The following is a 26,337-nucleotide window of genomic DNA, read 5'->3' as shown; positions in this document are numbered from 1 at the left end:
TTGGAGCATTTCAGATTTTGAACTTTTGGATTAGAGATTCTCAACCTACATAATTATACTATATAATATATATTATACTATTATACTATAGATAGTGCTATTACAAACATTCTTGTAGCTTATCTTTATTCACATCTATGATTATTTCTTATAATAAATTCCTAGGAGTTGGTTAAAGGACATGCAGAATTGTAAGAACTTCGATGTATTTGCTGCTATGTAGTTTTACTTTTCTTGATATCTTTTATCATTTACTGTGTTACCTTTTAATGTCATCTTATTACCTTCTCATTACAGAAGGGACTACAATGAGATGAGGCAATATCTCATCTCATTGTAGTGACTTCTATCCCTAAAGATGTTTGTTCCTATTTAATAAAGACTAAATCTTCTTGTATTCTATCAAACATCCCAATTTCCTAAATTCTTTTTCTGTGTCCTATATCAGGTCATTTCCAGAATTCTGCTCTTCTGATTCTTTGGAATGATCTCTGTCTTTGATTCAGGAGTACTTTTTCATAAGGCCTTAAGTTGGTGTTTTCTCTTTATCCAACCTCAAATGAGGTAGGTCCTACCCATATTTAGTGTCTGACAATAGTCAAGGTGCACCTGGCACACAGGACATATTTATTAAATCTCTCTTCTTCTTCTTCTTCCTCCTCCTCCTTCTATTTTCATCCTTAGCTTCTCCAGCTGGGTAATTATTGAATTCCCTTCTCGTATGCGGGGCCAAGTGGAGGCTCTTAGTTCAATTCTCAGATCCCAGCTGACACTGTCCTGGTACAGTTCTGCCCCGATGTGATGGTTTCTTTTCTTATTCCCACTGCCAGGTCTTTGATGCAGGTTGGTGGCGTGTTATGCAAGAGACGCGTTCCTAAAAATCTACATAATTTGAAATTCACTTAATTTGAGACAGAATTCCTGTGGGAATAATGTAAAGCAGAGGGCTGTCACTTTGAGCATATATGGTGACAACCATTAAAGTGTATTTTTGCTCTAATGCTTTTTGGTTTTTAAGGTATTGTCGCCAATATTTTACAAAGCTACCAGGTGCTTGCGTGGTCTTGTTAGCATTTTATCATCTTAAGGATGTTCTAAAGTGATTGATTTTTTTTAAAAAATAAATGTTATTGTGTATATTTAAGGTGTATAACATGATGTTATGGGATACATATGGATAGCAAAAGGGTTATTCTCTGCCTGTACGGTGCTCTGACTGGAGGACACGGGCCAGTTAATGATTCTGTGTTTCTTAGAGCAAGTTTTCAGTTGAGGCTTCCTGGCACATTTTGGGGGAGCCTCTCATCTTCTTGGGACATTCTAGAGGACATCCTTACCTCAGCCTCACTAACCTGGTTCACGTGGGAGTCCCCTTGATTTCACATATGGTCAATTCCATTCGCCTTGCTGTCAGTGGCTGGTGTTTTCTGACCTGATCATCAGATCCTCGGATTCTCTGTGCCTGATCTGAGGCTTACGATTCCCATTGCGTGGACTCTGCTTCTTACCACTGAGGTCAGGATCCCAACCCTCAGCGTGTGAGAAAGGTGACGATCTCATTCCTGTTTGCAAGTCCAGGCTGCCAGGTCTTGTGTCCCAGTCTCACAGGGCACATCGTGCCAAGTTTCTTGCTTCAATTTTACAATGATCCGCAGCAGTGGAGGGCGCAGTGGCTCAGAAATCCAAGTAGGAGGTAACTGGCAGTCATCCCTGTGTGACTCTAGGCTTTGCCCAGTTTTCTTGGACACAGTTGTGTCCTTGTGATAAGCTTTCCTTGGACCACTAAGGAGATGAGATTATGTTCTCAGAGAGCACTCAGGTGACTGGAGAATTGGATTAGATCACCCGGTGCATCCTCAGCAACACTTATCCACATACCTTCCCTCTCTTCTCCTTCCCAGATTGTCATTGAAGATATTGGAAACAAAAGAAAATATGACTTCCCCCTTAACCGCTGGCTGGCCTTGGATGAAGACGATGGCAAAATCCAAAGAGATATCTTAGTGGATGGAGCTGAGACCACAGGTATATGTGAAGAAAGGGGAGGCCCAATTGGCTATTTCACTTTCTGCCTGTGGGTCAGTGTTCTCATCTGTGCACCCGGAGGCCTGCGGTAAAGCAGAAGCCAGCCAGGTGTGCAGGCAGCATTGCTCCTGCCCCTGAAAATGTTCTGCTCCTCTGGGCTGCAGCTGGGGGCTCTGTTGATGCCAGGGGATCTGGGGCAATGCCACAGAGCAGACACTAACTGCCCAGGGCAAAGGAAGTTATCAATAGGGTGAAGCCAGAATGTGAACTTCTGATTAAGTGTGGATGTTTACGAGGACATCGATTTACTCTTAACACCTTCTAAGATTGAGTGTTTGCTATATGCCAGACCTTCTTCTAGGCACCTTTAACCCCACAAGTACCCTATAATGTAGGAACTGTTATTGTTCGCATTTCCTGGATGAGGAATCTGAGGCACAGAGAAGTTAAGAGGCCTGTCCAGGGGTCACGCAGCTGGCAAATGACAGAACCAGGATTTGTTCTGTTTCCTAAAGCCCTATCTTGTGTGAATTCCATGGAAAACCTCCCACTCCCAGCATGGCAGATGGGTTTGTGGATGTTCTAGAAAATCGATGTTGATGTTGTGCATGCTGCAGAACCTCCCATGGCTCATCGCTGCACAAGGTCCACGCTCTGTAGGATAATATGCAAATCGAGCCACAGTTTGTCTCCAGTTTATCCTATCGGTAGAGTCTTCCCACACCCTCTCGCCCACTGCACCCTCGTGCTTTCCGTTCTCCCCCCACCTCGTCCACATGCCTTCCCTCTCCCCCACCCAAGCCCTGCCCTGGTTGCCTTAATCTCCCTTTATCCTTGGAACCTGCTCTCTTTTTAGCCTGTAAAGTCTTTTCTCTTCTTCCTCCTTCTCAAATTCTTGCTTCCCATCACTTCCTCTGAGCCCTTCCCGACCTCCTCTGGGCCGGGTAATTCCTCCCTACTTTTGCTCTGTGCATCCTGGGCTGGTCTTTGTCTAGGGTCCTCTCCTGCAGCACTTTTCAACCTTAGCATTGTGGCCTGATCATTGTGAAGCGTCACAAGTCATTTGTAATGAAAATTTACTTAAAAACGTACTAGAATAGATTTAATATCCCCGTGGATGTGTCACTAGTACTTGTCTCCCAGTGATGGAGGAAGAGAAGTGACAGCAGCTGGGATTGCTCATGCCCCAGGCCCTGGAAGTATGTCTGGGGTGAGAATACCATCAGTCCGTGTGTCTTGGAGAAATGAAGCTCAAGACACACTTTTTTAGAGCAGGAAACATTCCTTTTTATCTCTATAAACTCCTGAAGGCTTGGCATCTAGTAAACACTCAGTAAATGTTTGCTGAACACAACAAGGTGTACATGTGTGAATGAACAATGCAGCCATGTAGTTGCATGTACTATCTCCCAAAGAAATTTGGGATTTTTATTTCTCTGGGGTCATTGGATGAGGGTGTGGTGTAGAGTAGGCTGGGGGATGGGTAGGGGAATTAATAAAGCCTAAAGTGCCAATGGCCTTAGACCCAAAGAACATAGACCAGACCTTGACACAATCGCCTGTCCAAATGTTCGCCTTTGGTGTTTTCTTGTACTCTGCCCTGTCTCGGAGTTTAATCTCCCCTTGCTGGCTCTTCCCCAGAATTTCATATTCTCATATTGCCTCCTAACTGACCAAAACCCAAAATAACCCACCCTACAGTGTTTCCTCTCTCCCTCAATCCTCCCTCACCCGACCACGTCAGGTGGCAAAGGAGGACGTTAATGCCCTCCATTAAAAGTTATGTTTTAAAGTTATCAGCAAAAGAGCAAGCTAAGTGCATCAGATAGCCCTGAATATAAATCTCCATTAATGGAGTTGACTATTATAATTAGATTAGACATAACAGAATTCATCTGGCAGCTATTAATAATGTACACATGGTAATTATCATTAATAATAAGTACTATTCTTAGCCAACCCAAGTTCCTCCTTCTCCGTATTAGTTTCCTGTAATTGGCACTGACGGTTTCCTGTAATAATACATGCAGTTTATTCTCAAACTCAGAGGCACTGACACAAAAACTGTGGAAAAGAGGAAATGAGGTTGAGAGGGACTTTGGTCATCTGCAGGAGGAGCACATGGTGCAGAGGAGGATGTGTAGCAGGGGGGACTTCAGGGGTGTCGTAGCCTGGTACGGAATGGGGGTGGGTATGATAATGCAGCTCACATTGAACCCTCTCCACCCATTGTTTCCACACCAGCTATCACGTATATTGTCACCGTCTTCACTGGGGATATCCGGGGGGCTGGGACCAAATCCAAAATCTACTTGGTCATGTACGGGGCCAGAGGGAATAAGAACAGTGGGAAAATCTTCCTGGAGGGTGGTGTGTTTGACCGAGGCCGCACAGACATCTTCCACATCGAGCTGGCCGTCCTGCTTAGCCCCCTGAGTCGGGTCTCCATCGGACATGGCAACGTGGGCGTCAACAGAGGCTGGTACTGTGAGAAGGTAAGGGACGCCCCTAAGGGAGAGCCTTCTCTGATTCAACCCCTCTCTTCTTTAACTTGCAAGTACAAGCTTTAACCTGAACCCGACTTCCTGCTTCCTTTGGTCTAGTTGCAGAGCACATAGGCAATTCCTCTCATTGGGCATTTTGGGTGTAACCTGTCCATCTATTAATATCTTGTCTTAATGGTGGTCAGGAAAGGAGGCTGATCTGTACATGCATCCAAGGGCCAAACACAGGGTAGGTTACCCAGAGGTGCTCAGCTGGTGGTTATAGACTATCCTGGTTCCTGGTGTGGTGCTTCACACTGGCTTATAAATCTCTTTCAATCAACAAGTGTTTAAAAATATATGTTTGTATTGTGGAATACTTATACTTTAAAGAATATACACAATAAAAGTAAGACAGAGAATGTTAAAAAACAAACTTCAATTTTGTCTACCACTCAGTTTGAGAAATAGAACATTCTCAATGTTTTTGAAACTTCTTTGTGTCCTTCCCCAATCATACAATCCTCTCTCCCTCAAAAGACATACAGTATTTTGAATTGTGTCTACATATATAGTCTGTAATATATACATTTATTATGTAGTTTTCACTCAACATTATGCTTTGTTGAATGCATGAGGGGTGAACTATATTAATTGCCAATGCATTCGTGTCCGAGGACTGACACGTTTGCGGGGGCTGCTATCCGTGGTCCTGAGCCATCATTTATCTCTAGGGAAGAGCGTTTCCCTGGGAGTTTGAAGGGGTACACACTCCCCTCCCTCATCTCTTAGTATCTCCCCACTTTGAGTTTCCTGTAAGTTACAGTTCACCATGACGGTCAGATAATGAATATTAGGTGGGTTCTCAGAGATACCTGGGTATGTCTAAGGGTAAGAATTCAAGTTAAGGAAGTTATAGTCAATTGTAGTCACTATGAACAGCTGACAACGAACACCCAGTAAGACAATGGGTAGTCAAAAGCTTGACCAATGAGAGATCAGATTAGTTTTCCAGTTCAAAAGAAGGTAAAGCTTAGAATCCAGTAATGTGAACAGTTGAAATGTCTTTGCCGATAGAAGATTCTGTATCGTACCAGGCACGTGCCTTTGAACATCTATATGCATGACTTGGGCCATGTTCTCAATCCATGGGTTCAGAATGTGGGTAGAGATAGAAAAGGCGTCGGAGAGAGGGTTGAATGAGGAGCAAGCCTAGAAGAGGGCAGTGGATTTTTGTATCAAATTCCAGATATTAATTTCATGTGATTTACCTTTTTCCTACAAGATAATTATAAGGAATTAATTTAGTAGTCTGGTTCATTTGGTTCAGATTAACTGAGATTTTATGATGTGCATAAAGAAATATAGTGTTCAAAGAGGGTGTTGTGTGCAGAGGAAAAGGTTTGTGACTTGACTAGTAAATTGGAGGATGGTGACACCTACTTTGGAAGACTTCTCGGAGGAGGCATTTCTTGATTTAAGATTTAATGAGACAGGCAACATAAAAAGGGTCATACTTTCAGAGTCCTAATACAGATGTCCCTTCATGTGGGGGCGAGGAGGCTTTTGAGCATTGTGAAGAGGTCCCACCTGGGGCCGGGTGCAGGAGACGCTGTGCTTGCTCTCCCCAGGTGGTGATCCTGTGCCCCTTCACTGGCATCCAGCAGACCTTCCCTTGCAGCAACTGGCTGGATGAGAAGAAAGTGGACGGGCTGATCGAGAGGCAGCTCTACGAGATGATGTCTCTCAGGAAGAAGCGGCTGAAGAGTAAGTAGAAGAGACCCAGAACCCAGAGGCCTCCCAGACGGGGTCAGGGTGTCAGACCACCGGGCAGAAGCTTTGAGGGTGATCCACTCCTGCTTCTCAGTTCTCCTCTAGAAAGGAGGGGAAAGGCCCCCAGGCAGCTCAGTTCTCCAAGATACCGGCCATATAGAGTTACATGTCTGCCACCAAGGCTGACTTCGGTGTCCCCAGATTGAATAAGCTGCTGCGATGGGCTAGGTGTTAACCCAAGTGGCTCGCTACAGTGCACCCTGAATGTACTGGGCGTAGGGTGGGTGGTCAACTCGTCCCCCGATTTGAAGCATACTAATAGGCTTTAGCCATTAAAAAAAATATTAAAGCATCCTAATTTTAGTAGCAAGGAATCTTTACCTTTCTATGTTTGGCGCTTGTCATAATCAGTGTCTGGGAGTGGGACACACCTGTGGACAGCCTGCCCTTCAGTCCTGATCACTTTGGATTTCCCCCACTGGGCACATGAAAATCTGTTCACTTCCTGAAGTTTATAGTGCAACTTGACTTGTCTCGTAGAATTCCCTTGGTCCCTGTGGGTCTGGACAACTGACCTGAAGAAAGCTGGGACCAACTCTCCCATCTTTATCCAGCTTTACGGGCAGAGGGGACGGACGGATGAGATTCTCCTGAATCCCAACAACAAGTGGTTCAAACCAGGCATAATTGAGAAGTTTAGGGTAGGAGAGGAGTGTGACAGGGCGGGAGGGAGAAAGGGGGAAGGGAGGGAGGGGGTGTTGGTCATGAAGATTCCGGTTCTCTAAGCCAGGTGTTGGAGCAAGTTTGAAGACAAAAAGGTACAATGGAGATTTTAGGCCCCTGCAAAGGGTGACAGATTTGATGATTTATAGGCAAGGTATTGAATGGGGCACAATTTAGATCTGGCCCTTTGTCTGAATCAACAGTGCAGACTGGAGGCTGGGGGAGAAAGCAAGCATGAAATGTATGGGTTTAGACATCTGGGAATTGAGCAACTTGGGGAATCATTGCAGAACAGAGACCCTGAGTGTCAACTGGCCCCATCTGGACTCAGTTAAAGAGTTAGGACCAAATTTAAGAGAAAGTATGAATTTTATGAATTTTAGAACATTTAAAAATAAATTTAGCTTTAAAACATTTTAGTATATATACAACTAAAGCAAGGCTTTTTTTTTTTTTTTTTTTGGCCAACAGAGGTGCTACTTCACCCTTTAGATAGAAATAATTTGTAATTTGCCGCTCTCCTCTCAGAACACCCCGTTGCTGCCGGTGTCATGGCACTCAGTTCACTGCTCTTTATGTATTTGTCTTCCCTGACAGATGGTGGCCCTAGGGAAAGGCCATGACCGCTGTATTGATCTTTTTGTCTGTGTCAGTGCCCAGCAGAGTCATGGGGCTGTGGGCCTGTGTGAATTTGCAGGGCTGCCCTATAGATTTTGGTCCTGGAAGTTTATTGCTCGGATCCCACTGTGGGTTGGTTCTTTTTGTTCAGTTTCACCAGCCCAGACCGAGCCCTAGCTTTACGTAGCTGTCTTGCCCTCATGTGCCACTGGTTACAAGGGTCACCAGAGGATAGGGTGTGTCGCTGCTGAAGAAACAGCCCACAGCAGGTACCCTCCTGCAGCAGGTAAGCTATGAGGATAAACACATTTCCTCGGTTGTGCCCGCTCAAACCTTTTTATTTTTCACCATAGATTGAGCTCCCAGATATCGGCAGGTTTTATAAGATTCGCGTATGGCACGATAAGAGGAGTCCCGGTTCTGGATGGCATTTAGAAAGGGTGAGATGCACCATCTTGGGGTTTGGGAGGTCACTGGGAGAGGAACCAGAATGGTCCCTTTCTATGACCATGTCATAGAAATTTGCCTCTGTATTTATTTGGGGTGGGGTACAAAAAGCTTGTGGTGAGACCTGAATTTGGATATAGGTGACAGGGACTTCCTGATAGGAAGAGGTGGGGGGAGGACTTCCAAAGTAGACTGAGAAAGTGCCCAGATGTTCAGGGGGCTTATGCTCAGCCCAGTTACCTGGCTGCCAGGCAAGTGGGCCTCCAGGGGACCAGGAAAAAAAACACTAACCTGGCCTTCTGCCTTCCACAAGGATCATCTATAGGAGATGGCCTCGGCCTCCCTGCAATGAGATAACAGAAGGGGGGCTCCAGGACATGGGTGACTATCTCTGGTACACACACTTGCTCAAGCCAGGAATTCATTCCAGATGACCCTGATGAATACTCTGAACAAGGACAAGTATAACTTCAATTGCAACCGCTGGCTGGATGCCAACGAGGATGACAACGAGATCGTGAGGGAAATGACTGCAGAAGGCCCCACAGTGCGAAGGATAATGAGCAGTGAGTACTGACCACCTCTCCATCCTGGCGGAGGCAGTTTCCTACTTGATGTGCCAGTGGGTAGGGGACCAGCCCATGAGCTGAGAGTCTTGGCCGCTGTGTATCATCAGTTCCCTCTGAAAGCCAGAGTGGATTAGAAGGTCTCAGACTCAAGACTGGCTTAAAGGACCCATTGCCAAGGTGTGATGCTAGAGCCCTACTGGGATGGGTGTGGAGGGGCAGGAAGGAGATTTGTAGGTCTTCAGGTTGGCTCTAAGGGGATGAGAAGAATCTTCACCAAACACTGGTTCTCCAGAGCCTCCCTGAAATTAAACGATATCCTCTTGGTGTCCTCAAATTATACATAAAATGCTCCCCCAAAGAAAAGCTGGATCTGAGCTCTTGTAGCCACACTTGGCTGCTACCTCATGATTCCTCTTTCTTTAAGAACAGTAGGGGAGGGTCGAAGCCTTTAATCTGGAGTCTAGGATCCACATTTAAAGAGCCAGAGGGAGGTCATTTTGCTTCTAGCTTGTCATAGCAGAGTGTTGGCAAATACATAGTATGTGTCCTGTCCTTTTCCCGTGGCAGACATTGCTAAGCGATCACAACATTCTCTCCCACTGAGTCTGAAATGAGCTTGTAGCCCTCATTATGGCACTCCAAGCAGACATTAACAATTGATCAGAACTGGTGCTTAAGATAACCTATTTGCTATCCTTGCGGTAGTATTCCCTTTTTAATAGGAAAGTAATATTGCAAAATGACAAAAAGATAAAAATATTTAGAAAACAGTGTCACCCATAGTTTCAGTAGCCCCTCTAAATATTTCAATAATGTCATTTCGCAGGTGATTGTGTGATATTTATCAGCACTTTGCATTTGCACACCCAGCAAAGCTCTGTATATATTTGCTGAAATGATTTCATCAGAGTTAAATACTCAAAAACACAGAAACCTCAAACAGCAAATATTTATTAATAAAAAGAGATCATCCAGTCTGTTAGTCTAATTAGGTGATGCTTGTAATTAGCGCCATGCTTCTTCTACTTTATGGTTCTTCTTCATTCTTAATTAAATAGATGACTGTAGAATATTTGTGTTCAAAGGCCCCTAAAATGGCCTGATGCAGATAAGGAGCTGGAAGTTCTTGCCAGGGTTACGCAGTTGGTTAGAGACAGAGTTAGACCTAGAACAAGGTCTCTCTCCTCCTGGCTCAGGGGCTATACCAAGACACCACCCTGGCTTTTCACATCCAGTGATATTTGCTTTGGGAACAAGGCAGTTATCTTCCTGTAAGTATAATAACATATAACCCCCTCAAATTGGGACTTAATGTAATATGTAGTCCACCAAGGCAGAAATACACCTGCACTCACCTGTTCTGTCATTCCGCGTGCCAGAATTGAGCCTAGGGAGGGGGCTAGGGAGGGGGTCTTGGGACCTCACTGCTTTCTGAACCCTCCTAACCAATTCTCAGTCCTTGCTTCCACAGTTCCCTGGGGCTGTCCTTCCTGAGCCTTTTTGTGTGATTGCTTCTTGAATTTTGCAACTGGTGTCTCTGATCTACCCTCTGATCTGCTAAGTTAGGGGTTCTCGAACTTCAGCAGACATTGTTACCTGGAAGGCTTATTTAAACACAGATTGTTGGGCCCCACTTGCAGAGTTTCCGGTCCAATAAGTGTGGAGACAGACCCAAGAATCTTCTTGTCTAACAGACTTCTAGGTGGTGTCCGTGCTCCTGGTGGGGAACCACAATTTGAGAACTGTTGTGCTAAGACATTTGTCACTTTTCTAGCTCTCCAGCTTCCAAAATTTTGTTTCTGTTGTCTATATTTTTTCCTTCCCCTAGCCTTGTTGGTGAAACCTTTTCTGTTTGGTTATATCTTTAAAAGAATTGGTAGATTGTCATTTTAGTCAGGTTTTTCCAGAGAGAAACCTGCCATTTTTACTTAGAATGTCTAGAATGTTCTTTACCTCCAGCCACTCCTTGACTGAAGCATACCTGTCCCCCAAGAACCCTGTTTTCCCTCCTCATGAATCATGCGACAGGCTGGAGGGGTGTTCTCCTGATGCCCTCTGCAGGGTCGGGCCCTCCTGGGAGGCTCACACCATCCGACGCTGCCACCTTCTACTCTGGCTCAGTCCCAGCCTCTGTTGGCCTCTGGTCACCTCTCTTTCACTAAAGATGGCATAATGTGTCCCTTGGTTAATATCTAGACACCCTGCCATGGTCCTAGTTCAGTATATTAGTTTGCTAGGGTTTCTGTAACAAAGTCCCATAGATGAAGTGACTTAAACAACAGAAATTTATTGTCTCACAGTTCTGGAAGCTAGAAGTCCAAGATCAAGGTGTCGGCAGCTTTGGATTCTTCCGAGGCCTCTCTCCTTGGCTTGCAGATGGCCTTCCTCTGGCTGTGTCCTCACATGCTTGTCCCTCTGTGTGTGTGCACGTCTGTGTCCTCATCTCCTCTTCCGTAAGGACACCAGTCATAGTGGATCAGGCCCCACCCATACTGCCTCCTTTTACCTTAATTACCACTTTGACCCCTTCTCCAAATCCAGGCACATTATGAGTTACTGGGGGATTAGAACTTCAATAGAATAGAATAGAATTCTATTCTCCTCCAATAGAATTTTGGAGGAGGGCACAATGCAGCCCCATACAGACAAATTTTTCAAAGTGTGGTCAAGGGCCTGTATATATCAAAATTGCCTGGAGTGTTTGTTAAAATGCAGATTCCTGGGCCCAACCCCATATATGCTGATTAGACTCTCTGAGGGCTATGTCTGGTAATGAATATTTTATCAAGCATGCCAAGTAATTTTTATGAATACTAGAACTGAAGAGCCTTTGTCTGCTTCTTTCAATGTCCACGTGGAAGCCCCCTCGCCCACATCCCGGTGCTCATGCAGTCTGTTGGCCTCCACCCCGCATCCCACTCAGCCAGCCATGCCTGGCACCCGCTCAAGATCATTCGGAGTTGCCTCTTCTTTGAACCCTGCACCCCCAGCCCTCTGACTCGAGCTTCTGCTGTCCGAGCCCTTTCATGATGTGGTCCGTGTCACCCCACCCTTCAACTGCTTCCAGCTCCTTCCTCCCCACAGTCCTCCTGTCCTCCTACACTGTCGGGGGCTGTCTCAGCCATGGGGCTGTGCAGAGCAGATGTGTGTGCAAACCTACAGCAGTCGTCCAGGGGAGAAAAGAAGAAGTTCTGTGATCCAGCAGAGATTGGCTGGACTATAGTGGAGAAGATACACTCGAGGAATACTTTGAAGGTGGAGCAGGCAGGACTCGGTGGGTGAATGCTGGGGAGACACAGTGGCGAGAGAAACTCCCTGCCCAGGACGTTGGGAGAATCTTTGCAGGCGAAGGGACATTTGAGCTAGGTTTTCTGTGGGGAGGGATTTCACAGGTAAGGAGAGACCATGGCAGGAGGGGTGGGAAGGAGGAACATCTCTGCAGGTTGCATATATGCACGTGCTTGTGAACCTTGTCAACAGTGTACGACGTGTGGGACTACCCTAGCTATTATTTGTCTTTTGTCTTCTGTGATACTATTAAAAAACCATTTCAATGAGAAAATAAGCTCTGGTGATTATCTGGATTGAAAGGCTGTCTGTCTTGGCTACAAAGGCAGTGTGATGCCTTCTGGGGGTCCTTGGCAGTACTTTGGAGCCCACACCAACTTGAATTTCTTTCTCCCAACTGCTCTGTCTGGACCATGGAAATTTCTCTTGTGCTTGAAATAGTCCTATGTCCTTACTCAGCTCTGCAAGTGCTCAGATCCCCTATTCTGGTCTGAATATTTCTTTGTAACAGTAAGTAGAGCTCGTGGCAATATCCCATGTCACCAGTTGGTACCAGTGTATAATGAATAATGTGCAAGGCTTCCTGGAAATCCCTTAAGTGGAGACTCTTGGACTCATGTAAAATGAGTAAATACCAATTTAAAATCAATTCTCTGAATTTGAAGCTCCGTGTCCCTAGTTTACTTACAAATTAAGGGCCAGCCAAATAAGCAATTAATGCCATGCCTGATAGCCAAGAGGCTTTTGGGAGTGATTGTACTGATCAGCACAGACCCAGAGACATGGACAACACACGTACCAGCTCACAATTTATTTCCGCCTTGCCTTTCCCTCAGGAGCTATGTGAGATAGCAAAATAAATGAGTTGAGCTCTCTCCACCATGTGCCCGGCAGAAGTGATTACATACCACTGATGAGTGGGCAACAGACCATCAGACTCGAGTGCTGAAAATCACAGCTTCTCGTTAATCAGACCGAGCTGTAATTTTTAAATTAAGGTACAAGAGGCTCTGGTACTTACCCATCTGTTTAAAGTCTTTCACCGCTGATGTCTAACAATATAATTATTTTTAAGTGTTCACAAACTTCCTGCCAGGAAGGAGCTTGGGACCTCAGGGGCTGGGGGGGCGGTGGTGGTGGTGGAGAGAGGGGGCTCAGAGGGCCCTCTAGAGAGAGCCAAGACCCTTGAGAACTTCCAACCAAATGGACCTCAGAGCTCCTGAAGCAAGGGGACTGGGATGCCCAGGCAAAGTGAATTTCTCAATTTCCGCGTCATTTCTCTTCTGGGAATTACCTAATAGTTACAACTAAAAAACAGCAGAACTAACCTTCACGATAATCAAGACTGAAGCGAGGTTGGTGTTGAGGCCGTTCCGTCCCTGCTGTGCCTCAAACTCTCACTGTCCAGTCGCCAGTTGGTGCTGTCCATTCCTCTAACTGTTGACGCATCGGATCATTGAGAGCTTTGCACAAAAGAATCAACCTCATTTATACAAAGACTGATGATTTAAAGCATTTAGCATTTGAATTTTAAGAGAGTTGACAAGAGAAGACAATGATGGTTGAATTTCAGGTGCTGTCACCCTATAAGGAGACCACATTGGGGGGCAGAAAGACTTTCCCCCAATGGTAACCCGTGGTTTAAGTGCCTATCTATGCCAGCTCTACTCAAGGCAGGCCCCTACGTACAGTCATTCTTTGCGTTTTCTTCTAACAAGTGCTTTTGCTACAGACACTGTATTTTCATGTACCCGTATGTTTAATGGTCACATTTACTTTTCAGATGTCTCTATATCTCCACATAAAACTGGGTGTATTACTGAAAAATATTTTGTACATTGAATTAAACTTCCTGGTGATTTGTCTAATTCCTGATATACTTTATCTTCATTTTAGATGGGCTACCAATGAATAGTGACAATTTTCAAAAACGAGAGCTTTACTGAGATGTAATTCATGTGTCCTACAATTCACCCATTCCAAGTGTGTATACAAGTCAATGCCATTTATTATATTGATCACCCATCACCATGATCATAGCTCACTGCAACCTCGAACTCCTGGGCTTAAGCCATCCTCCTGCCTAAGAAAAAAAAAAAAAAACTATCAAATTTCAGGATATTTTCATCTCCCCAAAAGAGAAACCCCATACCGATTAGGAGTCATACCCATTTCTCCACCTTAACCCTCAGCACCTGCCATTACTAATCTACTTTTTGCCTCTACAGATTTGCCTATTCTGGGCATTTCATATAAAGGGGGTCATACAACATGTGACCTTTCATCTATGTTGTAGCATGTGTCAGTACTTCATTTATTTTTATTGCTGAATAATATTCTACTGTAGGGATATACCACATTTAACTTGAGCATTTAAATTGTTCCTGCTTTTTGGTTATTATGAATAATGCTGAAATGAACATCCATGTACAAGTTTTTGTGCAGAAATGTTTTAACTTCTCTTGGGTACATATGTAGGAGTGAAATTGCTGGCTCATATGGCAACTCTTTGGTTAATTTTTTAAGGAAACATCAAATTATTTTTCAAAACAACAGCTGCACTATTTTACATTGTTACCAGTAAGACATGAGAGTTCCAATTTCTCCACATCCTCACCAACAATTCATTACCTTTTTTGATGCTTTTTATTCCTCCAGGTGATTTGAAGTTATTGTCTAATATCTAATATGGAGATTTTCCTTTAATATTTCTCATAGGGTAGATCTGTTAATGATGAATTTTTTCAGTGTTTGTTTGCGCAAGTTTGAAAGTAAGGGAATGCCTTAGTTTCTCTTTCATTCTTGAAGGGCAGTTTTAGTGGATATATAATTCTTGGTTAATGGTGTTTTTCTTTTAACACATTAAATATATCATCCCATTGCCTTCTGGCCTCCATAGATTCAGATGAGAAGTCAGCTGTTAATTTTATTGAGGATTCCTTGTGTGTGATGAGTCACTTTTCTGTTACTCCTTTCAGTATTCTCACTTTGTCTTTGGCTCTCAACAGTTTGACTATGATGTGCCTGTGTGTAGATCTCTTGGAATTTATCCTACTTGGAGTTTGTTGAGCATGTTGGATATGCAGATGAATTTTTTTTTAAATCAAATTTGGTGGATTTTTGACCATTATTTCTTCAAATATTCTTTTGATTCTTGTCTACATCTTCACTATAGGGGATCTCATCTGATCCCATGGCTTTAAATGGAACCCATATACCTGTGATGATCAAAGTCATGACACCATTCCTGACCCCTCAGACACATATTCAACTGCCATCTTGACTTCTGTTTTTGAACATCTGATAGACATCTCAAATTTATAATAAACAGAACAGAAACATTGGTTTCCATCTCCAAACCCATCCTTCCCCCAGGACTTCCCTACTTTTTCTTGACAGCTCTATCCACCTAGTTGCCCAAGCCCAAGACCTGGGAGTCATCCCTGATTCCTCTCTTTCCCTTAATTACCTGTTTGATCTATCACCAAGAACTGTTGGCTCTATGTCCAAAATATATTGCTGATCTGTTGACTTCTCTCCATCTCCACTGCACCCCCTGTCCTAGGCACCATCCTCTCTTTTCTAGACTACTGTAATTATTTCACCAACTGGCTTCTTTGATCCCACTCCTTCTTCCTCTACAGTCAGTTCTCCACATGGCAGCCAGAGTGCTCCTTAAAACATAGATCAGCTCAAGTCACTTCCTTGCTTAGAGTCCTCTAATGGCTTCTTGATGTACGAAAACAAAAAAAGTAAAATAAAATGGATGCTACACTTCTTACCTTGACGTGCCACATCCCATGTGTCTGGCTTCTGTCTACCTCTGGGCCTCATCTCATATCCCTTCCCACTCCCTCTACTCCAGCCACATTGGCCTTCTCTCTGCTCCTGGAACATACACATTGGTCATCCCCACACTGGGGCCTTTGCACTTACCACAACTATCTTCTCTCAGAACTTCTTGTGCTGGTTCCTATGAGTAAATTTATATCTCAAATGTTACCTCCTTGTAGCCATCTTTTCTGCATCTCTAAATAATCTTTCTCCTTTTGCTCCACTCCTTCCTACTCTGAGACATCTCTACATTATATTATCTTTGTTACAGATATAACTCAGAAATTTTCCTATCCGTGAATTTGTTTATGATTTTACTGTCCATCTCTCTTCTCTACTCTTATTCTCAACTCTAATGTAAGTTCCATGGAAGCAGGAGTTTGTTTTGTTCACTGCTGAATCCCTGAGCCTATAATCGTGCCTAGCACATAGTAGTCTTCACTAAAGAGATTTGGGGTGAATGAATGAGTGAATGAATGAATTTTACTTTTCAGCTTAAGAGAGAAGGAGGGCTGTGGTATGCAGGGATGCAGGTCCGCCTCCACCACAGTACATTTTGAACATGAGAGGAAGCTGCTGCCTTTCCCACATGGCTGCATTTCAAGCCTTTCTCTCCACTCCTCTTCCTGGCCTGTCCTTAGCACCAGCCAGTTCTGAAGAGAAAGGGAAGACTCATTTCTGGTTCAGGAAGAAAAGTTATCTTACTTGAGAAGACAGGACACAGTAAATTGGAGAACAGCCTAAGGCAAAAGAGTTTACTGGGTTGGATGAAATCAGGGGTCATGATATTTGGATTAGACCAGTGGTCCCCAAACATGGACGACTCCATCCAAGTCCCCTGAAGGAGCTTGTGAACAAACAGCTTTAGGAGTCCCTCATTTGGAGATTAAGATTTAGGAAGTCTGAAGTGGGGCTCAAGAATCTGAATTCTTATAAAAGTTTCCCAGGAGATTCTGAGGATTGGCCAGACTGGAAACTTCTGGTCTGTATGGGACTTGGGGGTGAGCCAGGTCTTGACTGGGGTGTGGAGGGATCTAGAGAGTTGGGGGCAAGGAGCAAGGCCAGCCCAGATGACAGCAGGGGGAAGACGAGGATGCTGAGCAGAGAGGTAGGAGTGGCAGGACTAGGGTTGGGGAGGAGGGGCTGTCATCAATGGTGTCCCTCTCTCTGCCTGCCAGTGGCCCGGTACCGTGTGACTGTGTGCACAGGGGAACTTGAAGGTGCGGGAACTGATGCCAACGTCTATCTGTGCCTTTTTGGTGACGTGGGGGACACAGGAGAGCGGCTGCTCTACAACTGCAGGAATAACACTGACCTATTTGAAAAGGGCAATGTAAGTCACAGCAATGTGCCACCACTCTTTCCCACCTCATGCCCTACTCCTCCCTGCCCTTTCATCATTCCTTTGTCTTCCCTGCTCTGCTACAGTTGAGCTGATGGCTAGTACTGGGGCCTCAGCCATCAGAGAGCCATCACTCTGGGTGAAAGAAACAGAGAATGGGGGAGTCCCAGCAGAGCCACTGGAGGGGCAGAGCAGTGCCTGGTTCATGTGGTCCTCGAGCATTTGGCCAGCCCTGATTCACTAACATGCATGAACACCTGCTAGACTCCTAGGACTTCCCAGCTAGGAGCGGGAGAGCCACCTAGAGGGGTCATGGTCTCCTCCCTACCCCTGAGCTTTGAGAAGATGGCAGAACAGGAGGACATTTGTGGAGGGGGTAGTGGCAGCATATTTCTTACCTCAGGGGTAGGCAGAGGGGGAAGGATGTTGGGCATCTTAAATGTGGACCAGAGGACCAAGGCTGCAGGAAGTCTGGGCACCCTGCAGCCTACGTGGGAACTTTGCATTCTTTCCTAAGCATGTCCACCGTGGACATCTTGTTCATGTCCTTTACGAAAGAAAAACCAAGAAAGACCCTAAACATGGGGGTGGGAGAAGCTGACTCTGTTGCTAGCCTTGTCACAAACATGCTGGCTTCTCCCCTCTGTTTCCCAAATAGGTTTTCTGGGGAGGCTGTGTGGAGCAATGGGGAAAGAGTCAGGCAGGTCCGGGGGCAAACCCAGCCTCAGGCCAACCACTCCATCTCCCTGATCCTCAGTTTCCTTGCATCTAAAATGGGGGAAATGATGCCTACCTGTGTCTGGCTGTTGTGAAGATTTGGGATGGAAGATGTGCTGTCTCTGGGGCCAGACCTGGCCCACAGCACACAGTAGATGCTGAGTAAAGAGTTGTTGCCATGAAGTGAGGCCCAAGGGAGCTCAACGGGTGAAGAGGATTTGCAGACTGTTGCTCTGTTTCCTTCCCTCTGCTGCCCCTTCCTTCCTCTCTGAGGGCAGGGAAAGCCCTGGAATTTGAGTGGCAGCCTCTCTTTGAGGCTAATCCAAGTTGGCCTGATTCTTGGGATCATGGGCAATTCAAGGCTGTGGTGGCAAAAATAATCTGAACAGGATGTTGTGGGTGGACTCAGGTTCATCTAGGGAGAGGAGATGGAGATGCCTTTACTTCACATAGCTTTTAAAATTTCCTCTCTCCTTTCCACCCACCCACCTTTCTCTCCACCCTTTCCTACTCTTTCCTCCTACATCTTCTGGCACCTTTGTCCATCATTCCCACCTTCACTGTTCCTGTCCCTGGAGGCTCCCAGGTGAGCTCATGCAGACTTGGAAACCGTCCAGCTCCTCCTGCATTTCTGCTGTCTCAGTGGCTGGCAAAACTGTGAAGCTAGCAAGACCACCTGTTTCTCCCAATGAATTCTAAGCATTCCCTTCCTCAGGAGGAGGACAGTATCCTTCTATAGCAAGGAGCCAGAGGAGATTCACCAAGGAATTAATTCATGATAAATGATTAATGACTGATAATGGCTTAACATGCTTGCTCTCTCAGGGGAAGCTGCCTTTTAAGAGGAGAACATAGGGAATTACCATTGTTTAACAAAAAAATACAGCCTCAATTTTGGGGCACTTGACATTGAATAATATTCAAGGGGGGAAATTGGGAGTGAGGTGCAACCTGTTCTGTATAGGTAGCTGCCATCCTACGTGTGAAAGACCAGTAGCCCAACCAGTAGCCCAACCCAATATCCCACTGGGTTGGGCTACTAGTCCCTGATGGGCTACTGGGTCCCTGAGCTCTGGCTTTTCTGATTTCTGGGCCTGTGTCTTCCTTTGGTGTTTGGGTCCTGGGGTAGCCACCATCCAACTGGCCTCATTCTCTTTCTCCCCCGAAGGCTGATGAGTTTACCATCGAGTCCGTCACCATGCGGAAGGTGAGGCGGGTGAGGATCCGGCACGACGGCAAAGGCTCGGGCAGCGGCTGGTACCTGGACCGCGTGCTGGTGAGGGAGGAGGGGCAGCCTGAGAGCGACAACGTGGAGTTCCCGTGTCTCAGGTACTCGAGTCCTGCCTGCTTGTGTTTCCTCCGGCTTAGGTCATGGTCCCTGAGCTTTGGAAAGATCCAGTCCTGCTGCCAGGACCAGCAACACATAGTGGCTTAAGGCTGTAGCTGGTCCAAGAAAGAGGTGGCCTCGCTGGTGACACTCAGACCTGAGCCTCACACCCCCTGACCCCCGGTGATGAAACACCAGCATTGGGGGGGCGGTGTCCAGGGTGCTGCTAGCTCGTGCTATTTAAGTACCAAAATGCTGGTATTTTTTCATGGCAAAATTTGACAATTTCAGAATTTAAGTGAGAGTTACCTCGGAGAGTTAGTTACATGTTGAATTAAACTTTTGAATCAAAAGTTGTTTTTTATTTGAATAGCCTTCTGACCATATATCTTCCTTGTTAACATCTTTTTGAGGTATTTTACTTTGTTTTTATTTCCTTTTCTCAATTTATTATTGAGGTAAACTTTCTTTTTTCTTTCTTCTTAAGCATTTGGATTTTTTACATAGCCAGCTTGGGTTTCCATTGACATCTAGAAGGCCCTGATGGAGACATTTCAAAAGGAGGAGCAATATCAGTATTTTTTGTGTCACCAAGGTGGCTCCCCACATTCACAAGCAGCAACGTCTGGGAGGTGCACGCAGTATGACTGGGGGCCTTGGACCCACCTGGCCCTGCAAATCCCAGCTCCAGGGCTGAATTCTGCACCCACAGTTGAGTCGCTGCATATCCACTTCATTAGGGCTGGCCTAGGGTTTCTTGAGGGTGGCCACACTGACGACAGCTCTCCTTTGAGCAGATGGGAGCTAAGCTACACGACTGCCTAGCAGGGAGTGTATTGCTCTTCCTCTAACCACACACACAAATGCACTCGCGTGCACACCTGTGCACACAGGCACACAAGCACAGCTGAATTGTTTATCACCCCATGAGCTCAGGCAGAAGAGTTTCCCAGCCATGGAGGGCTGCTGGGAGGATCCCACAGGACAATGATTGTGAAACTATTTTGTCAATGACAAAGGGCTCTACAGTCTTCTAAGGAGAGCCACTGTTAGCATTACAAGGGATTATGTCGGAAAGGTAGGTGAGAAGGCAGGTGGTTCCAAATGAGTGGCACTAACAGAGAGGGACTTAGGGTAAGTGGTGGGGAGGCCATGCAGGGCTTCCAGGAAGAGGGGGAACCAGACCTGGGCCTGGAAGGGAGGTCAGAGAGTTGACAGCTGCAGAGGAGAAGGGAGGGTGGGCGTCGAGGCTGGGAAATGGCATGAGGCTATGGTGCAAGGGGCCCAGGGTCTGGCTCACACAGAGGATAGTAAGGGGCACCTGGTGTGTGGGGAAGGAGCGAGAAGGACGGGGTGGGAGGAGGTCAAGCCTGAGTCCTCAGTCTCCCAAGCCATGGAGAAGTGGTGGGGGAGGGGTACAGCCATCCTTGAAGTCATCACGGGCTTGTTCACCCCCTCCTGGATGGTTGATGGAAGAGCCTGCATTGTTTTATTCCTATCCACTCGAATGATGTCAATTAAGCACTTCCTGTATACTTGCTCCACGTCCTCATGTAGCGTATGGTCTAGAGGGGAAATAGACAATAAGCGAGTGAATAAATGAAGAAAGCCGCCATGACCCATTGTGGATGAATGGCGGGGAGGATGGGAGCGGCCAAGACAGGGTGAGCTGGACACAAGGAGGCCTGTCAGGGCAGGGACTGACAGGCCGGCTTCCCGTGGGGTGAGGAGGAGGGTGCCAGGGAAAGCGATCAAGTGTTCTAAAATCCAGTGAGATGAAGCAGGTGGACAGAGGCCACAGTCAGGAAGGGCCGAGTGGGCCTCCTGCATTTGAGCAGGATCTCGGGAGGACGGAGCCCAGGGAGGAAGCAGGGGGCCCAGTGGAAGTGCACGATGGTGTGGTGGTGTGTGGGGCTGCCACGACAAAGTACCACAGACAGGGCGGAGGGCTAAACAACAGAAATCGAGTGGCTCGAGTTCTGGAGGCCGGAAGTCCAAAATCAAGGTGCGGACAGAACCGTGCTCCCTCTGAATGTGCTCTGAGCAGGCAGGATCTGTGCCAGCCTCTGTCTAGCTTCTGGCAGCCTCCAGGGCTCCTTGGCTTGTAATTAGCCGTCTTCTCTCTGTCGTCTGTTCACACTGTCTTCCCTCCATGCATGTCTGTCTCTGCATCCAAATTCCCCTTTGTATATGGACACCAGTCATGTTGGGTTAGGGCTCACCCTATGACCTCATCTCACCTTGATCACATCTGCAAAGACCCTATTTCCAAATGAGGCCACATTCTGAGGTACTGGGGGTTAGGACTTCAGCATATGAATGGGGGGGGACACTATTCAGTTCACAGCATGGTAGCCTGGCCCTGGGTGGTGGCAGTGAAGGGGGTGAGAGGGGACTACACCAGAGGCGACACTGGAGGTAGAGTTGCAGTGAGATTTGACGACAAAAGAGAGGCCAGAACTGAAGAGCCCAGGTTACTGCCTTTGGTAGGTGGGTTGAAGGTCATGCCCTTTACTGAAACAGGGAGCCTGGCGGGGAAGATTGAGGGGTGAGGATGAGGCTGGATTCTGGAGGTCTAGCTGGGACATGTTAGATTTGAGATGCAGAGTCAGGCCTTGAGAAACCAATGCAGGGAATAAGAGCAGAGAGAGAGAATTTAAAGCCAGGGGAATTCGTGGTGTCTTTAGGGAAAGTGTGGATTGAGAAAATGGTGGGAACGGAGCCCTAGGGCAGGGCAGGAAGAGGAGGGGGATCCTAGAAAGGGGATAAGGAAGAAATTGGCGTGTGCACACTGCACTGTCACAGGCATGGTGCCCTGGGGAGCTTAGAACTAGGAGGCTAGCCGCCCACCTGCTGTGTGACTTTGGCCCAATCTCTTAACTTCTCTGGTCTTCTGCACCCTCCTGACCAGCACGTGTCGCATAGTGAGGGTGAGGGTCTTGCACTTTGAAAGGAGCCAAGTCCATTAAAGACACACATCCTGATGATGCAGATGGCAGAACAGGAGCTGAGGCCCCCAGACACCCCAGAGCCCCTGCCACCGCCCTCCAACATTTAGGAGTTCATGCATTTTTAAGAAAATGAGTTCCTACATCTTGCTGAGGTACACAGAGATGGCATTTGCCAACTCAGGACCCCAGAGGACTTTGAAGAACCCGAGGCTAGAGCCTGTGTTTGCACACTGCTGCTTTCTTCACCTGAGCTGTTATTTTAATTCTCTTGGAGAGGAGAGCAGACCAGGCCTATTTATCAGAACTCCTCTTCTGCCAGGATCAGGCAGTGCCAAGCATCTTAGCTCTAGCAGGTGTCTGTGTGTGTGTGTGTGTGTGTGTGTGTGTGCATACAAGCACACTCCTGCAAGCCCAGGGAAAGAGTAATGAAATCACCAGCAGACTAACTTATCCTTTTAGCATCATCTCACTCTGAAACTGGGCTGAAGTGTTTGAAGCTGAAAGAAAACGGATATATTTGGAAATATCTATTAATACTCTGCAAGTATTTAGGTGGAAACAAAATGACAAGTCATGGTTTCCTTGTGCTGCTGGGGAGGGGCTGGGGCTGGAGAGGAGAGAAGTGAGGGAGGGCAGATGGGATTTTCCAACCCCCCACCCTGTGTGTGCACAGCCAGGGCTCCGCCACAGCCTCCTCCCCCACAGTCCCCGTGGCCCAGGGGGTTGCAGAGCGAGCTTGGCAGGACAGACAGATGGGTAGGCTCCTAATGGGTTGATGTGAGGGACTCCAGCCTAGCAGAGCCCTGTTCCCACATTCCCCTGCCATCAATGCCTAGGATTCCTCCATTGTATCTTCATGTCTTGGAATCTCAAACACTCTTCTGGTGTTCTAGACTCACAGCCCCAAAGCCCACGGGAAGTGTAATGGCTTCACCAGTGGCTACAGTTAGTGTTCGCTAACAGCCGGCTGACAGCAAGGTCTCGTGGGAGTGTAAGATTGTACGTTTGGGAAGGAGGGCGAGGGACAAGGGTTTAGGGAGACCACACGTTGCCTCTGTTGGCTCTGGGGAGGGGATGGTCTATTAGCAGAGAGAACCCCGCAGCTTAGGGACGCCTGAGCTCCGCGCCAGGAGGACTGTGGAGAAATTGGCGCCCTTGGTTCCTTTATGGGCACTATGGCCAAGGAAGAGCCTCCCTCTCAGGAGTGCAATAGGGTGGGCTGTAAAGGCAAGTGCCAAGACACAGACAAATGAAATGCCCTGTCCCCAAGAGACAATGTCTCAGTTTCCCCAATACACTGGAGGACACCGATGGTGTCTGCTCTGCTGCCATTGTCCCCATCACAAACTATCTCGAGCGTGGGGCTCAGCAACGCCTGCTTGCTCAATTGTTTTATTTCTCAGGTGGGCCTCTGTGCTCAGAGGGAAAGGTGCTTTTCAGGTGAATGACCCAATGCCTCCCCTCGGAGCATGGCCATCGGAGAGCTGGGACTGTGGCTCACTCTGACATATTGAGGAGTCACAGCTGTCAAACTCTAGCCCACAGGGCCAGACTTGGCTTCTTTCTGGAGGCAAATCTCATTCATCTTTGAGGACTGAGATCAAAGCCAAGTTCCCCGCAAGCCCTTCTCATTTCTCCAAACTCTTGTAGCACTGACTTTGGACCAACATCTACCTCCTGTGACCTGTCCCCTCTCTGGCCTCCTCTGCCAGCTCTCTGCCCTTCACTCACCCCGTTCCATCCATGTGGGCCTTCTGTCAACTCCTGAGGCTCTATTCCATGCCAGGATCTGTTGTTCTCCCTGGAATGCTCCTCCCTTTTCTCCTGGTTAACTCTGTCATCCTTCCAATCTCAGCTAAATACCACCGCTGGGGAAGTCCTCCTTCCCAGCCTGGGGTGGGGTGCTCTGTTAGGGGCTCCCATGGAATCATTTTCCTTTGCTGACTTCAAAGCTCTGGGCCTTGCTGGTGCCTGCACAAATGGTGCAATGGTTTGACTCTTTGCCTGCCCCACTCAGGCAGCTAACCTCCCCCCGTTGCCCCACAGGTGGTTGGACAAGGACAAGGATGATGGGCAGCTGGTCCGAGAATTGCTGCCCAACGACAGCAACGCGACACTGAAGAGTGAGTTGTCCTGACGATCAGGTGCTGGGTGTGCCTTGGTGACACAGGCGCCTTCCCTAAGCCCTTCGAGAAAGCATGTGCTCGTCACATGTCAGAGGAACACAGGGGCAGGCGTCTGTGCTGTGCACACGGTTTCTTTGTGGTCTTGGGTGTGAGTCCCTGAATGCACACGGGTCAACAGAATGACAAGAAAAGTAAAACTGGCAAGTGGTGCCAAGCATTGGGGGGTACCCGTCATTCAGGCCTTGGGAGGGGAAACACATTTTGAATGGACTGTAAAATGAGGATTTAAAAAAATACCGCATATTATCCCGGGGACCTTATTGTCTTTTTTACTGGTGATGTTTCTTCAGGTGCCTTGGTTTGCCCATGAGCTTTAGACAAAATTTAAAACAAACTTGTCTCCACAATGGTCACCGATACCAACACCTCATGTTTATCATTTATTTTCTCGCCTGAGCTCCGCAATAACCCCAGAATATGGGCAGAGGTGATGTCCATTCATCAGATGGGGAGACTGAGATCTGGGGGTGCTGAAGATATTTATACTCGACCTTTCCTAGGGTCCAATATAGATCGCACAGCGGGAGCTAGACTGTGCAGTCTCTGGGCTCAAAATACAGAATTTAGGAATTGGGAAGGACCTTAGGAGGTGAGATGCCCACATCTGTGGTGAGAGTCTGAAGTCAGTGTGGCGCTGGGACCGGTACCCAGGGTGTCTCCGTCCTACATCACTGCTCTTCCACCCCAGCCAGCAACTGCTTCCCCATGTGGACATGGCCTCCGAACCCTTGCTTCCCAAATCAGAGCCTTTGAAAGAGTCTAAGTGGAAAATGGTGTAAGGAAGGGTCTTCTCAGTTCCTGCTACATCTTTTAGCAAGCAGGACGGAAGCCATTTCCTCAAGTGCCCTTGGATGTCCCTAGTGGGGCTGATCTGGACCAGACCGCAGGTCTGGCCTTTCCCAGGGCCTGGCCAGTCTGTAGGGCTGGGCCCCGGGAAAGGTGTGCTCAGCTGTCTCTCTCCAGATCTTTCTTCCCAGTGGGAAAACCCTAAGGCAACAGCAGTGGTGGGCTTGGGAATGATCACTGTCTTCTCAATGCTTTCTCTTCTTTCCCCAAGACACACCGCCTGGAGCAAGCCTGGAGGACTTTGGGTCTCGCCTCCTGCTATCCCAGGCCTCACATTTTACTCGGGCGTTCTTAGTCTTGCACACAGATGACACAGACCTTCCCGGCTGACAAAATGCACTGGCACCCACCTGGTGGCCCAGGGACAAGCAGGAGCTTCAGGTCCACATTAGGATTTCACTCCCAGACAGTGACTTACTCACTATTGCCATTCTGCACCAAACACACAACCTTCTGGGGCTCAGACTCCTTGCCTGTAAAACCGGGGTCAGAACACTTAGCAATAACACCCGAGTGTGATGTGCTACCTGCTGTCTGGAGAGGTCGCTGCTCCCTTTGCCTCAGTTTCCTTGTCCAGCACAAGAGAAGCTGGACAGATAATTGCTGCAGACCCTTTCAGTGTCTTAAACGTTGCTGTTCTTGCCTGTAATTTGCACACTTTCCTGTTCTCACACCTTCTGGGGCAGGCAGAGCACCTACTAGAATTTCGATCTTGTAGATGAGGGTGCTCCACAGAGATGGAGGGAGCCCCTACCCCAAGTCACAGGGCTCCTTAGAGAGAACAAGAGCCGGGTTCTTGACTCCCAGCCTGCCCCCGCCCCAGGCTGCAGACCCCCTCGCCAACCCCTGCACTAACCACTCCCTTCCTCCCTCTGCCTTGGGCTGCCCAGACTTTCGCTACCACATCAGCTTGAAGACTGGGGATGTCCCTGGGGCCAGCACGGATTCTAGAGTCTACATCAAGCTCTATGGGGACAAATCTGACACCATCAAGCAAGTTCTTCTTGTCTCTGACAACAACCTCAAAGACTATTTTGAACGTGGCCGGGTGGATGACTTCACCCTCGAGACCCTGAACATTGGAACTGTAAGTCTCCTTCTTAAGACCATGAGACATCACGCCACCCATTCCCCTACGTGCATCCACACACATGTGTACATACACACAAGGTGGCAAGGGAGAGGTTGGTCCATGTGAAACCCACCTG

General features: G+C 47.3%; 1 protein-coding gene across 1 annotated transcript in view; it reads left to right on the top strand.

Annotated features, from left to right (window-relative positions):
• The first annotated feature begins 4,082 nt into the window (after positions 1-4,082).
• LOXHD1 (lipoxygenase homology domains 1) overlaps positions 4,083-26,337 on the top strand; it is a 122,635-nt gene continuing 100,380 nt past the window's right edge. The window contains exons 1-9 of the mRNA XM_012642648.1: positions 4,083-4,520; positions 6,140-6,275; positions 6,822-6,982; positions 7,976-8,062; positions 8,500-8,635; positions 16,939-17,093; positions 18,988-19,148; positions 24,144-24,220; positions 26,020-26,216. Coding sequence (XP_012498102.1) covers positions 4,344-4,520; positions 6,140-6,275; positions 6,822-6,982; positions 7,976-8,062; positions 8,500-8,635; positions 16,939-17,093; positions 18,988-19,148; positions 24,144-24,220; positions 26,020-26,216 — 1,287 coding nt within the window. The 5' untranslated portion in view covers positions 4,083-4,343. The remainder of the gene's footprint in view (positions 4,521-6,139; positions 6,276-6,821; positions 6,983-7,975; positions 8,063-8,499; positions 8,636-16,938; positions 17,094-18,987; positions 19,149-24,143; positions 24,221-26,019; positions 26,217-26,337) is intronic.

Source organism: Propithecus coquereli, unplaced genomic scaffold, assembly GCF_000956105.1.
Source record: "Propithecus coquereli isolate 6110/MARCELLA unplaced genomic scaffold, Pcoq_1.0 Scaffold181, whole genome shotgun sequence".
Taxonomy (NCBI): domain Eukaryota; kingdom Metazoa; phylum Chordata; class Mammalia; order Primates; family Indriidae; genus Propithecus; species Propithecus coquereli.
Note: the sequence above shows the minus strand (reverse complement) of the source record. Positions and strands in the feature narration are given on the sequence as shown.